General features: G+C 39.9%; 1 protein-coding gene across 6 annotated transcripts in view; it reads left to right on the forward strand.

Moving 5' to 3' along the window:
• The window catches only part of unc79 (unc-79 homolog, NALCN channel complex subunit), a 92,183-nt gene that overhangs the window by 46,624 nt on the left and 29,240 nt on the right, over positions 1–16,319 (forward strand). For all 6 annotated transcript variants that reach the window (XM_012969401.3, XM_012969402.3, XM_031891384.1 and 3 more), the window contains 5 exons: positions 1,099–1,261; positions 2,234–2,380; positions 3,244–4,395; positions 11,630–11,737; positions 12,340–12,456. In XM_012969401.3, coding sequence (XP_012824855.1) covers positions 1,099–1,261; positions 2,234–2,380; positions 3,244–4,395; positions 11,630–11,737; positions 12,340–12,456 — 1,687 coding nt within the window. The remainder of the gene's footprint in view (positions 1–1,098; positions 1,262–2,233; positions 2,381–3,243; positions 4,396–11,629; positions 11,738–12,339; positions 12,457–16,319) is intronic.

Raw genomic sequence — 16,319 nt, forward strand, 5'->3', positions numbered from 1 at the left:
GCCTGACGACGACCTTGTTTAACCCTATTTGTACCGTGATCTTCGGCCTAACTGACTTTATCTACAGTCGTGCCCCTTTGCTTGCCAGAACTCCTGCCTCGTTCCCCTCGTTAAGTCCAGGTGGCATCTGAGTAGCTGAGGGCTCCTCCCGAAGCCAAAGGCGGTCACAACACTGGTGAAGCCGAGCCGAGACAAGGGAACTTGGCATCTGTTCTGGTTTAGGGTGCCGACCGTGACATGCAGGTTCTAAAATAGTCATATAGAGCATATTATATAGCATGAATGTTAATGTAATAAAAGAGTGCTGCATATACATATTTGCAAGTAAAATACTCAAAAGGAATGGCAAAGGACAAATGCCACCCACTTTCACTGCTATACAGACATAGAACTTTTTATTTTGGCATGTGCTATGCTTGCTTGACAATTTTTCTGAAATGTAAAATCACTTTTTAATTTTCTCAGTGACTGTGCAGGTCAGTCATGAGCAGAACTTGCCTAGTTCAATAAAAGCAGTTTTGTCACATCTAAAATAACAATCTTTATTCTTGAAATAGTGAAAAACAAAGTACAATTGATATACTGTAAGTGACAAAACCACCAAAATTATTGACATTTTGAACCTTGCCTTCCAAGTTGTAAATAACCCCATATAAGCAACCAAGGACTTTCATGACTGTATAAAAGCACAAGGCCAAAGGCGAGTTCTAATATCCTCAGATTTTACAATGTAGGGATTACATTATGTATTATAATACACAAGTTTCAGTCATGTGACATAAATGATCTCACCAAACACTGATTAGAATGGATGACATTACTAAGCACCATTTATAACAATATATTTTACAGGATATTCATGGCTTTTGTGTATTATAGTGATATAAATAAATAATAATAAAGCAATTATTTCAGTGTTTGTGCAAAAAGATATATAGTTGTCCTGAATGCTACATAGTATAATTTCTCTATAAGGAGACAATACCTCAGTTCATCTTTATAAGTATGGTGTCTCCAGTTATAGCTTTCTGTCTTTGTTCATTTGATTATAAACAGGTAAACAGGTTAAATTGTTATTTGCTGTCTTCTGTTTAACAGTATCCATACAGAGAAGCTGATCTGAGCAAGATTGTCCTACATCTGATTCACATCACAGTCAATACCCTTAATGCTCAATATCACAGCTGCAAACCACATGCAACTGCTGGACCTCTCTACAGTGACAACAGTAATATCAGCAGATACAGTGAAAAAGAGAAAGGTGGTGTAATCATTCACTGGTGGTCTAACTTTAGGCAAAACAACCATCATTCATTTTTCTCTGAAACATTTGTGTTAACACATTAGCTTCTAGAAAATGTATATTGTTTTACTGTGATTTCAAAATATAAGGGCAGATTAAAATATATGGAACTGGGGAATATAGAAGTATTCCCAGCACTTCTTAACCATTTATCAACAGTTTCCTGGAAGCATTTTCTTCTGAAAAGTGTTAATGACTTGATTTATATTAATAAAGAAAATAAATTTCAGTTTGTTAGAGTATGTTAAAGTTGCTTAGGGCAGTTGCCATTCAGCACTAATGCCCACTTGAGTCATTAGTCTGGATGCCAATTTCATGTAGGGATTAACAATACAGATAATTCTTTTCTGTGCTGAAATAATAAAAAAAAAATAATTAAAGTTTAGTAACCTAAAATTATGGGTATTATTTTAAAAAAGATTGCTCTGAATATTATGCAGGAATAAGGAAAACAGCTGAGTGAGTATTATTACAAGGAAATGAGTGAGGCCAGTTCTTGCAGGGCAACGTAAAGAGGAAAGAAATACAAGACAAACTCATTAGGTATAGCAGAAGCACAAACGATAGGAACTGAGCAAAAGAAGAATTGTGAGTATATCAAAAGGTTGAGGTAGGGGTTGGAGTGTAGCACATACACAAAAGAGTAAATAGAGAGCACAGAATGCAAACTTTGTTTATTTTTGGAAAAAAAAGTTTGATTAGAGGAGCATGGGAAATATGGTTTCAGGCAACCGTGTTTATGGGTGGTGGGGGCATGGCAATTTAGTTGTCATTAAGGTCAAACAGAACAGTGAAGAGGGAATAATTCAAATCTAATCACATTTAGTTAAGTCAGATTGTGTCCTTTTATAATTGATTTGAGAAATGTTGTAAGCATCTATAACAAATCACTGTCACTATGGTTTCTAATATCATCTGCTTTTCCACCAGAAGAGGATAGTGTCTTTGATGAGTCAGACATACATGATACCCCCACCGGAGCTTGTAACAAGGAATCCCAAACCTTCTTTGCTCGTCTGAAAAGAATTGGTGGCAGTAAAGTGAAATATCAACCTGTGGACATGAATGCCCAGCGAAGTATGCATTTCTATGCTTATTTTATTTACACAGCTATGCAGTTGTTTTAGAATATTGTCAACTAAACACAGACTTAGGCAGTAACTTGCCAAAGATCTCAGCCCTCCTGAATGTTGGTTTAATATAAAAAAAAAATGGACAATCTACAGGCTTATGGGACAGATGTCGCTTGAGATATTCACTTGTGAGTGACGTAGGCAGAATTACTGCAGGGAAACTAATCTTCTGATTATATACAGGCTGTAGACATTGGCCAGACTGAAAAACTAAACTGCATTACAGTGGTTGACTGCATTTACTACTTAGGATGTCACTTATGACATCTTGGGTATATGTGTTACAGCACTCACTGAAGCTAGCTACATCATACAAGGCCACTCTTGATCTAACTTTGAAGTTAAATTCTTTACATCTCGCCCAGCTTGTCACAAAGGTTTACCATTGAAATCACAGTTTTTCCACCCCTTTGCCAATTGAGTTTATTAGTTTTCATGGTTAATATTATTTTATTTACTTGTATTACCCATTTGCCAAATGGGAAGGCAGGGGGCAAAAAATATTTGCATTCAGAGGGACCCCTGTACCACATTCTTCTACTGCATGGATCAGAGCAGTCTGTTAACACATTAAAGCTGTGTTGAAGTAAGCAAAGCTGCATACTTGCATTTTTCCAGCTGCTTTATATATAAGTAAAAATTTCTCCTTGTGTTATTAAATGCAGCTTGTTTTATTTAAGGCATGTGTAATAGATCATCAGTTACTTATAGTAAATCTTCCAGCATTTTCCGGCATTTTATTTGTAAATATGTCTTCTAAAAAATGATGAGAGCTGCAGGTATCATATTTAATTTTTTTTGTTAAAGGTGAAATTGAACTATCAGAATATAAAGAACCTGGCAATTTGCAAGATAGCATTCTGCGCTGTGCCAGAGAAGAAGGCATCCAGAAGAAAAGACTGCGATCTCTTAAGCAGAAATCCCTTGATATTGGTAATACAGACTCATTATTATTTACCTTAGATGAACATCGAAGGAAGTCCTGTATTGATCGTTGTGATATAACCCATCCCATCACTCATAAAGTGAATGATTATGGTAGGCAAAATTCATCCAGTGGGCCTGAAAATGTGGTTGCCAATGAAAATGTATCAACAAGAGAAAGTTTCAATGAAACAAGGAGACCTGTCATACCTGAGGTGAGACTGAGTTGCATGGAGACATTTGAAGTGAAAATTGATTCTCCAACTAAGCCACCTTCACCAAGAGAAGATTTGGATCTGATAGACCTATCTTCTGATTCAACATCAGGGCCAGAAAAACAATCTATGTTATCAAACTCTGATAGTGACTCCTTGATATTTGAGCCGTTGCCACCCTTGAGAATAGTGGAAAGTGATGATGAAGAATTTCAGCTCATGAACAATGGCAGTATTGTTGTGTCTGCGTCTTCAACTCCCATCAGTGCTTCAGTACTTAGCTTGAGCATGATGCCCTTAGTACAAGTAAGCATAGAGGATTGCTCAAAAGATTTTGGTACTAGCGATTTCAACTTTAATCCAGTGTTACAAATTGAGGATACCCCTCCCCATTCTCATGAAAATCAAAAAGACTTTGAAGAGCTGTGTAAGCCAGGGGACGATCAGGAGGGCTCCAGTGGGAGCCCACTTACGCTAAAGCAAAAGAGAGATCAACTACGCAAGTCCTGTGCACTTGCTGAGCTGTCCCTTGATGACAACTCTGAGGATGCAATGGAGGAAAACAATACTGGAGAAAAGAGTGAGCCTTTGAATGTCACAGAGGACACCGAAAATCAAACAGATAGTGAAAAGCCAGACGTGGGAAATGAATCAGACACAGAGCAAAATGCAGAGCCAAAAGAAGAAGCTGAAGAATTTAAAATCCAAATAGTTCCCAGGCAAAGGAAACAAAGAAAGATTGCTGTTAGTGCCATACAGAGAGAGTACTTGGACATCACCTTCAACATTTTAGATAAACTAGGAGAGCAGAAGGACACAGGTAAGTTTATAATAAGGGGATAAGCCATTTCATGCTTACTTTTGCATTTAGCCCTATTTTCATGTTAACAAAAGCTTAATACATTTGTTACATGTGGAAATTGCATTCTTATTAGAACTATAAATGGTTTTCATACTAGTGAAAGCAAATTAGGAAACCCAGTAATAGACACTATTAGCAATTTCTTAAGTTCATACATTACTGTTGATACATGTGCATGGCAGCCTTGGAATGGTCAATAAATCTACAGTAAGGGAAAGCAGTTTGGTTAGATTGTAACTGCTGCCCCAATGCAGGTGCATCAGTGAGTCAGCCTGAAGGATAGGGATAGAATCAAGCAAAACAAAAAAATGCTGTTTTAAAAACACTGGATTAATTTAGAAATGGTACAGATTTTTTTTATTGAAAGTTCCCCTTTAAGAAATCAATTTCAGATTGTTTCCATGATGTGAAATCACTGAACAGTGTACCTTAAGGAATACTGTCATGGAAAATGTCACATGGGGCTAGCCATATTGTTCATTTCCCAGGGAGCCACATCAAGTGGCTTGTACTCTTGATAAACTTCAGTCACACTTTACTGCTGAGCTGCAAGTTGGAATGATATCACCCCTTCCCTTTCCCCCCAAGCAGCTGATCAGCAGAACAATGGGAAGGGAGCAAGATAGCAGCTCAATACAGCTCTGAATAGCACTCAGTAGTAAGCAATCCAAGTTCAAAAGCAGTTCTAATGTGTAGCGCATGTTCCTCCTGAAAGCTCAGACACAATGCACTGAGATGGCTCCTACACACCAATAGTACAACTAAAAAATACATTTGTTGGTTCAAGAATAAAATGTTAAATGATTGAGTGAATTATTTGCTATGGCTGCCAAAGTTATATAGCTTTACCTACTCGCTGTCTGTTAACTGTATCAGAGCTATCACTATTTGTCTTCAAACAACACAGAAAATCAGTAATTCTCTTTCAGGTTTCCTGTTAAATAGTCATTGTTGTGTTCAGTGGCATAGTAATGAGTTAAAGACAGGGTAACCCCTTTGAAATAAAAAATAACAAAAGTGGTATAAAGGTGATACCTTTATTGGCTAACTAAGATAATCATAGCAAGCTTTCAGAACATTTTAGTTCCTTTTTCAAGCTGATTGCAATGAAGCTGTGGTGCTCTCTGATATATATACAACATTTATTAACGTATTAGGAGTTGGCGCTCATCATAAGAATTCACACACTTCAAAACAAACTCATAAAATCGCTCCAAAACTTGGGAGTGAAGCACTATATAAGTAAGGCATATGTGGATGCAAATTCCCGTTCCTTAGTGTGTACTACATAAGTAATGTATATGGGGATGTGAATTCCTGTTTCTCAGTACCCGAAGTGTTTAAAGAACCCTTTTAAGGTCCCAAAACTTCTCAATTTATGTTTATTTAAAGGTAATTTAAGAGCCCTCTCACGTATTAAGAGAATTTCCCAAATGTTATAAAGAAGTCTCTGGCATATATGCAATATTATGTACACTAAATCTAATCCCTTTTTTAGCCCGGCATGGGAAATATAATCTGTGTATAAAAGGTACTATTTATATGAGCTAATATTGTATATATACATTAACTTTGTCTTTTTTAATTCTGTGAATTATTTAATTTTTTTTATCACAAGCGGATCACAATAAAGTTTTGGAGTGATTTTATGAGTTTGTTTTGAAGTGTGTGAATTCTTATGATGAGCGCCAACTCCTAATAGGTTAATTAATTTATAGCACATAGGATTAGGTGGAGGAAGGCAGCTCACACTAAGTCAGTATATTGATCACTGTTGAAGTCTTAGGGGCTGATTTACTAAGACACGATTTCGAATCCGAATTGGAAAAATTCCGATTGGAAAACGAACATTTTGCGACTTTTTCGTATTTTTTGCGATTTTTTCGGCGCCTTTACGACTTTTCGGAAATTATCGCGACTTTTTCGTTACCAATACGATTTGCGCGAAAAAACGCGAATTTTTCGTAGCCATTCTGAAAGTAGCGCAAAATCTGGCGATTTTTTCGTAGCGTTAAAACTTGCGCGAAAAGTTGCGCCTTTTTCGTAGCGTTAAAACTTAAAGGGCCTGATTCACTAAAGTAAAGTGCGATAAAAATTATCGCACTTTACTTTAGTAAAAAACGCAAAATAATTTGCGCGCGATTCACCATAGAATTATCGCGTGCGAAAAATCACCATTTTCGCATGGTTATTTCTCGCACAAGTTTTAGCGCATGTGTTAATTTCCGCACTGAAAAGAATACTATCGCATGATTCACTATATCTTTTGCGCGCTAAATATCGCATTCGGCTATGCGAAAATTAACACCTACTACAGGCAGGCGAAAAATTATACAAAAGTACAGTAAATGATTTTTTTGCAATAAAATATGGACTTACAGTGTTATTTATTCAAGTATGTGTCTTTTTACTCAATTTTACTAAAGTCTTGGCATGTATGGAATTTCGCTACTAATATACAGTACTTTAGCGGTGAATATGTTGTCGCCAAAATATACTGTACTGTAGCAGCGAATATTTTTTTCGCGCAAAATACATTACTATGTATATTTTGGCAATATTTTTTTTCCGCGATTTTGTAATCTCGCGAATAGCGGACATTTTGTGGCGATTTTGTAATCTCGTGACATGTGCGACTTGGGGCCATTTTGTGTCATTCAGCCAAACTGAGAGGAGATGCCTGGGGTTTCTGACTTGCTACCAGGGGAGAGGCGCTATATAATCAGCGTGCTCCTGCGTGCAGGATATGACCACCCACCGCCGGGGGACTTAGGGGTCCACGAGAGGAAGAGGGCAATCCTGGCCGAGCTAAGAGAGGGTTTGCTCGGCAGGTTTGCCCTTGATGTGGGCCCCCACCAGCTCCGGCGGCTGTGGTCCGACCTTAAGCGCAGGAGCCCAGAACTGGTCGCTGAAATTGCGGAAGGTAATTATTGTACTTTATTATGCTTTTACAGTATACATTCAGTAAAAGATTTAGCAAGTAATTTGAACTAAAGGTACAAATGTAAGAAATGTCAGGGATGATGAAAGTAACATAGTAACATAGTAAGTTGGGTTGAAAAAAGACATACGTCCATCACGTCCAACCATAATGCCAGTGAGGAACTGAAACGTTGCTCACAATAAACCTCTGAATATTATTTCACATCTTTGTGACTCCTTGTCAAAATCCTGTGTGTGCCATCACCCCATGCCTGTCTAGATTTTGTTTTGCCACAGGCACCCAGGTATTATTGTTCCTTATGGTGTGCAGCTTCCCAGCACTTCCTATTGTATATATATATATATACACATCTATTTTCAAATACATATGCATAAATAAGTTTAAAGCAGGGGGGAAGCAGCAGGGAGCGGCCCATAGTGTGAGTCATTTGGGGAAGGGCCACGAATGTTTTAGGGGGCCCTGGCTAACAATGTCTGTGTGTCCTTTGTATTGATGTGAGGGTTCACAGGGGGAGGGGCCATTGGGGGCGTGGGAGGAGGGGGGCCCAAAAAATGTTGTTGTGAGGGGCCCCGTTATTTATGATGGTGTATGAATGTATATATATAATATATTACACAAAATAACATCTTGCAATATTATTTTACAGAACTTCAGCTGGCGCCTCCTCCCCAGGCCCAACCCCAGGCCCTCCAGCCTCTACCGGCCCCCGAGGCCCGACCTGCGGCCCCCGAGGCCCGACAAATGGCCCCCGAGGCCCGACCTGCGGCCCCCGAGGCCCGAGGGTCCCCCGAGGACCCAGCAGACTGGCAGGCCCCCGAGGCCCGACCTGCGGCCCCCGAGCCCCGACAAATGGCCCCCGAGGCCCGACCTGCGGCCCCCGAGGCCCGACAAATGGCCCCCGAGGCCCCAGGGTCCCCCGAGGACCCAGCAGACTGGCAGGCCCCCGAGGCCCCAGGGTCCCCCGAGGCCCCAGACACTCCCCCCCTTGATTTCTCCCCCAGTTTCCCCCCACTTTCCCCCCCTGCCCTTGAGTTCTCCCCCCAAGCCCAACACTCGCCCCAGGCCAAGCGCTGGGCACCAGGTCCTCCTGCTGATGAGGGTCCATCACGCCAGACCGAAGATGTGGGGACCCAAACAACACCTGGGAGGACTGACCCCACACTTCGGTCAATGCAGGAGGACCTGGAAACTCTGAAGGCCCAGGTGGCCGAGCTGCAGCAGGACATGAGGGAACTCAAGGGCAGCAAGCCCTAAGTTCCCCCCCCCCCCTTTTTTTTATTTTAAATAAAAGTTTTTAGTTTTATACATTTGAACTGAGTAATGTGTCATTATTTATCCTTCCTTGATATGGTATTCTATACTTTCATGTAGTTTCCCCTACACTCTTACATTTATCAGTAACAGCATCAATATGCTATATGGGTTAAATGTTTGCAAATATTCTGGCATCAATTTTGCCTTTAGCCCATTTTGCTGAATAGTAAAACTTGCGTTAATTAGTACGTAGCGTATTTTCTGGCGAGTGTGATAACTGCCAATCCAATTTTTTGTTGCCAGAATAATTGCAATTTAATAAAGTGCCCATAACATATTTGCCATAAAATCTCCCACTTTATTTAAGCCACTTTAGCAAACAGACCCCTAAGTATTTGGCTAAATATTCTTAAATGCCCCCCCCCCATTTTATTATCTCTAGCACTTCTTTTTTTTTCTTACTTAGATTTTTATAATTTTTGGGGGGTTTTTTGCAAATAAACTTTTATACAGCACCTCTCTAGCACTCTGTGCTCTCCCAGGGCAAAATATCGCAACTTTCTTGCGCAAGTTTTAACGCTACGAAAAATCGCAACTTTTTGCGCAAGTTTTAACGCTACAAAAAAATCGCAACTTTTTTCGCAAGTTTTAACGCTATGAAAAATCGCAACTTTTTGCGCAAGTTTTAACGCTACGAATGGCTACGAAAAACTCGCGTTTTTTCGCAAAAATCGTATTAGTAACGAAAAAGTCGCGTCAATTTTCCGAAAAAATCGCAAAATACCGATCATTACGAAAAAAACGCAATCGGACGCATTCGGCCCGTTCGTGGGTTAGTAAATGTGCCCCTTAGTCTATAATAACAAAGGTAAAATAATTGAAAAATATTTACTTTGGCTTTTGGGATCATTTATAAGTTCCCCCCCCCCTTTTTTTTTTTTTACTTTTCCCTTTTTAGGTATTTGTATCTGCATATTGTTAATATTTGTTTTGCACATAGGCGCAGGTTTAGTTGTCTTTAACATACAGTGGATATAAAAAGTCGACACACCCCTGATAAAATGTCAGGTTCCTGTGCTGTACAAAAATGAGACAAAGATAAATCATTTCAAAACTTTTTCCACCTTTAATGTGACCTATAAACCGTACCACTCAATTGAAAAACAAACTGAAATCTTTTAGGTGGAGGGAAGAAAACCAAAAAACTAAAGTAATGTGGTTGATACAGTTTATAGGTCACATTAAAGGTGGAAAAAGTTCTGAAATGATTTATCTTTGTCTCATTTTTGTACAGCATAGGAACCTGACATTTTATCAGGGGTGTGTAGACTTTTTATATCCACTGTATATACAACATTCAGCTCATAGATCAAATAACAAGAAAAAAGGAATATCTATCTGTGTAGAAGGTGTTAACAAAGTCATATAAAAGGGGGCCTGCAAGGGACAAACATATAAGGTACAGGATAATGTGGCTTGATATAAATTAGGGTAAGTTACTGAAGTGTGAAGTAAGAGGAATTCCATGTGATTAACTGGCCCATATGTGTCCCTTGCAGGTCCTTTTTTATATGACTTTGAAAACACCTTCCACACAGATAGATGTTCCTTTTTTCTGGGTATTTGATCTATGAGCTGAATGTTGTATATAAATCAGAGAGCACCACAACTTCATTGTAATCAGCTTGAAAAAGGAACTAAAATGTTCTGAAAGCTTGCTATGATTATCTTAGTTAGTCTATAAAGGTATCACCTTTATACCACTTTTGTTATTTTTTATTTCAAAGGGGTTACCCTGTAACATTTTGACTGGCTGGCACGGTACATCGCCTTTTCCTAGACTTACCCTATCTTAGGGCTCTGGCACACAGGAGATTAGTCGCCCGCGACAAATCTCCCTTGTCACGGGTGACTAATCTCCCCGAACTACCATCCCACCGGCGAAAATGTAAGTCACCGGTGGGATGGCACACGCTGCTCAGGTGCTTTCGGCAAATCGCCAAAGTTGCCTCGCGAGGCATTTTCAGCAATTTTCCAAAATCGCCTGCGCAGCGTGTGCCATCCCACCGGCGACTTTTTCGCCGGTGGGATGGTAGTTTGGGGAGATTAGTCGCCCGTGACAAGGGAGATTTGTCGTGGGCGACTAATCTCCCCGTGTGCCAGAGCCCTTACAGTTCTGTTCTGACTTCCAAGTTTATTTAGCTTTATGAGGATGCCTATGCCATGTTAAATAGGAACATTGCTTTGATTTGATGTTTTATATACTCCATGGGTGGGTATTTAACTTCAGTTTAACCTTGACTTAAATGTCTGCGCTTGCATCTTTTAATATGAATAAGCACTACAGATATCTCCTGTCATGATCTGCATTATGTGGCTAGATTTATTGCATCACTCAGCTTCTTGTGCTGTAGAGCTGTCAGTAATAGTATTCAGTTTATAGAATGTGATCTCCAGTGGATTTCAGCTTCAGCTGTTTTACCAGACACTTGTTTCAGCATGAAGTTCTTCTGATCATGCATTTTCAGATGCTACTTGCTCTTTTCATTTCTTCTGATGTATATAGCTATGGAGTGTATATGTCCTACAGTGAAAAGTTGAGTTTTAAATAGCTTTTCTCTTCAGTCTTTGGTGGGGTAGAGCGTTTTCCTTTAATAATAACAGCTAATTTTGGTTACAAAATACAACAGCACACTACTTGTCAGTGAGCTGAGCTATTGGTTGATGTTTCTTATTCTAAGGGTTTAAATTATGCCAGTAAAACTAGAAATTTTGAAAGGGGTTAAGGTTAAGTAAGGGGTAGGTCATAGTCATGACTTTATTTATTTTATAAGAACCCTGCATATAGGTGTTGCGTGCTTTACCTATGTCTCCCTGCATCCATAAAGTGACAAAGGAAAGAAGAACTAAAGAAATAAGTATAAAATTCATGTTATTAAATATTTATTTTTATTGTCTTAATCGTTTTAAAAGAAAATTCATACTGTTTTGCAGAGTCTGACTCTAAAGGGCTTTCCATTCTGGAGATCCCTAGAGAGTCCTCATCTGCACCAACCTTGGACGCAGTTGTCCCTGAGACCAGCAGCCGCTCCTCCCTGACGAGTAAGTATTCCTAACTTTGTTCCAAAACTGTTCTCTTAAAGAACAGACATCCACCAGGATTTAACTTCCATTTAGTTTTCTTAAAACAGACAATAAATGTTGTGTGCACATTTGCATTAATAGATGAATGGGAACTACAACTGCTGCATTTCCCAGAAGTAACTAAAGAAAAGTACCACCAAGTGTTCAAAAATTAACATTATTCACAGTGGAGGATACCTTAGATTAGACATTCTAATGAGAAAACCTAATGATGTAGTAATTAAAATGTAAGCTCATATAGAAACCTATAACCTCTCTCTATGATGTAGTAATTAAAATGTAAGCTCATACAGAAACCCATGACCTCTCTCTGATGAAAAAAGTGAACTGGGTCAATCTATTTTAGAGCTTGGTGCTTAATGACATTTTAAGCAATGCAGCACCATATCTGGTAATCAAATGCTGTGCATGATTTTATTTCTTACTATTTGAAGAAATAAATAGATCTATTTTAAAATGTGAAGGGACAATGAAGAGAAATGGTTGCAGTTCCATCTCAAATGGATTACAAGTATTTTACTGTTCTTGACATTCTCCTAATGCAAGCTTGTGCATCACAGCTCAGTACAGACAAATGAAAAGAGGCTCACTTGGCGCTATGACAATGACCCAAATAATGAAAAGGCAGCTTGAACACCAATCAAGCGCTCCACACAACATCAGTAACTGGGATCCTGGTAAGTACAGTGAATGTTTCTCAGCTTTATCTAATCTCTGACCTGCCCATCTGGAGCTTAATTGGCAGCAGATTGTGCATATTTAGGGGAATTAATTCAATAGCTATTATTAATTGATATTAATAATTTGGGCGGATGTGCCCGAAATGTGTCAGGTGTCTGATGCTGCTGTGTGTTCTTATACTGTTCTATATAATATATATATTATGCTTTGGGCTAGTTAATTGCACTTTGCACCCTGTCCCTTTTTGTAAATGTGCCATATGTCTTTAAAAGACACCATTTGGGGGCGTGGCTATGCTGCTGTTCTGAACAGACGCACGTTTCCATCGCTCCGTTACCAGAGGACTCATTAAGCCACTAAGCTCACTGAAACAACAAGCTTATAACAGCAAATAACAACCATTTGAGCTAGTAATCATGACCCGAGGCAACAAAGCTAAGAAAGCCCAACCTCAGGGTAAGCCACCTGGAACTCCGCATAGGCGGCCTACCTCGTTTGACGACGACAGCATGGCGGATGGTGCCAATTCATCTCCCGCGACATCGCCACAATCCGATCAAGACTCCCCACCAGCAGACTCTGATCCAGAAACCCAGCTACAATATTCGGGAGATTCAATCTTAATTGGCAAATTCAAACGCCTACTCCAGACGGAACTTAACGCGGTAGCTGCAAAAATCATTGATCACGTCACTCAAGAACTACGGGACCTAGGCCAACGCACGGCAGCAATCGAGGATAAAGTTGACAATCTGGTCAACAAGACCGCTGAGCACGAAATCCAACTTGCCCAACTAAAACGACAACTTACCGACATGCAAGATAATCTGGAAGACCAGGAAAATCAGTCGCGCAGAAATAATATTAGGATTCGGGGTATCCCCGAAGCAATACAAAATCTACAGGAGGAAGTGCCGCTGCTTCTAAAGTCTATAGTCCCGGACATAACGGACTCTCTACTACTTATGGACAGAGTCCACAGGGCTCTCGGCCCCAGACGGGAGGGAGCCCCACCGAAAGACATAATTACTCGGCTCCATTACTACTCAACGAAGGAAGGTATAATGTCAGCCTCCCAGGCAGCTCCCCATCTGGAATATAAAGGCCACCCATACTCCATCTATGCCGATCTAGCCGCACTGACAATCCAAAAACGCAAGCTCATGAAACCAGCACTCACCATCCTGACTTCGCATCGGATCCGCTACAGGTGGGGATACCCATTCAAGCTAACGTTCATGTACCAGAACCGCCCGTACTCAGCGACGACATTATCAGAAGGCCTGGAACTCCTGACCCGACTGAAGCTACAACAACCAACTCCAACTACTCCCATTACTACTCCTAGGAAAGGCTCAAGCGAGAGATCCATTTCACCACTTTGGCATAAAAGCCCAATGCAACAGCGGGCCCCGAAACATTAATCATGCCTCACTCTACCCTCTAAGAAGGAGTCCTCTGGGAGGAATCCCCCCCAACCAAGGTCAACAACCGACCTTCCGAAATCCTCGCAGGATTCTGATAAGTTTATATTATCTGTTTGAGCAATGTTATCTAGTTATAGAAGTTTTTCCCCTTGTTTATTCTATGCAACTACTCTTGTGGGTATAATCAACGGTCTCTTTATTTGGTATCTTACGAGCCTAGCTATTAAGCTTCACTACCTTAAATGTTATGTCTTTAAAATGTATATCCCATAACGCCAAAGGCCTGAACTCCCCCACGAAACGGTCACTGGCATTTCGGCACTACAGCAAACTAGGGGCTGACGTTCTTTTCCTCCAGGAGACCCATTTTTCTAACACCTCCGTACCTAAATATTTCCATCACTCATATCAACTTGTTTATACTGCCTGTGCAGAAAAAAAACATAGAGGAGTAGCTATAGGAATTCACAAAAAACTAAATTTCCAACCCACCACCATAAAATCAGATAGGGAATTTTTCTCTATCCTGGAGGAAAAGTGCAGAGGCCCCTTAATACTGGCCGGTGATTTTAATGAGGTATCCCAACCAAATATAGATCGACAACCTAGCCCTGTACCCATACGTAATCAAAAAAACAAACACTATTTCGCGAAGCTAATAGACAAATATCTTTTGGTGGATGCATGGAGGGAACAACACCCGTTTAAGAAAGATTTTACGTTTTATTCCGCTCCGCATAATTCCCACTCTAGAATCGATATGTTCCTAATTCATAAGCAAATATCTCCCAACATATCCCAGACAAAAATACTCTCCTGCCCTTGGTCAGACCATTCTATAATCACTCTAACACTCACTAACCTAGCACACAAGCCCTTAAATAATATTTGGCGACTAGATGACTCCCTCCTATCTAACCCACAACATCAACAAACAATAGAATCTGAATTGGAATCATACTTCACCCACAACAATACCCCAGATATTGCTAGCCCAACCTTGTGGGCAGCACATAAAGCCTATATTAGAGGGATCCTAATCCAACTTAAAATTAAAGCTAGAAACGAAAGGACCAAAGCTACTAATCGGTTAGGCATCAAAATGCAACAATTAGAAGATCAGCTCAAAACCAACCCTAACGACACTAAATCCAAACAGGAACTCGAAAAAACTAAAACAGAACTTAATCTACTCCTGACAGAGAAAGAAATCACAAAATTACAGTGGACAAAACAAAAATTCTATAGAAAGGCTAATAAGGCCGACACAATGATGGCACGCCAGTTATCAAATAAATTTAATAAGTCCCCCTTCACCCAAATCAGGTTAAAAGATGGATCCCTGACAGCGAATCCGGAACGTATCACCCAGGAATTTGCCACGTATTACCACACATTATATCAAAAACACAAAGACCCAAACCCAACCCTATTACAGCAGTTTTTAAACCAAGCAAACTTACCTCCGCTAACGCCCCAACAGAAAACATTAATGTCAGAACCAATCTCAATAGAAGAAATTAAGGTAGCTATAAAGCAACTAAAGGTAAACAAATCCCCAGGCCCTGATGGGTTCACAGGGAAATACTATAAACTGTTTGCTCCTAAACTGATCCCATGGTTACACCTATTATTTAACGATATAATGAATAACAAAGGCAACTTCAGCAGAGATGATCTACAAGCACAAATAGCTGTGATACCCAAACCAGAGAAGGATCACACTAACTGTAAAAATTTTTGCCCCATATCAATATTAAATCTAGATATCAAATTGCTGGCTTAATCAGACTTAATCAGTTTCTAGGACAACTCATCCACAAAGACCAGTCAGGATTTATCCCAAAACGACAAGTCACTGACAATATCCGCAAGATCATAAATCTCATACACATAGCAAAAACAAAAGATGTTCCCTCCATGCTCCTATCACTAGATCTAGAAAAAGCATTTGATTCTGTTTCCTGGCACTATCTGTATCAAGTGTTATCTACCTATAATTTTCCTATCCCCTTCCTCTCCGTGGTTAAGGCCCTCTACAACTCCCCTATAGCTAAAGTTAGCCACGCGGGGTTTCAATCAGACGCATTCAACATAAGTAGAGGGACCAGGCAGGGATGCCCCCTGTCCCCTCTACTATTTGCTTTAGCACTCGAACCCCTAGCCCAACATCTAAGGCTAAACAAAAAGATTTCGGGTATAACTGTAGGGGACTCTGAATATAAATGTACAATGTATGCTGATGATATAATAATGACAATGTCTAATCCCATGACTTCCCTCCCATATTTATACGAGACTCTCTCCAACTTTGCTAAAATTTCGGGACTCAAAATCAATCCCTCTAAGTCAGAAGCCTTAAGCATAAACCTCCAGCCCCATCTTAAAAAACTACTAGAAATTAATTTTGAACTTAAATGGCAAACTAAAAC

The sequence above is a fragment of the Xenopus tropicalis genome, chromosome 8 (assembly GCF_000004195.4).
Source record: "Xenopus tropicalis strain Nigerian chromosome 8, UCB_Xtro_10.0, whole genome shotgun sequence".
NCBI classification, from domain to species: Eukaryota; Metazoa; Chordata; class Amphibia; order Anura; family Pipidae; genus Xenopus; species Xenopus tropicalis.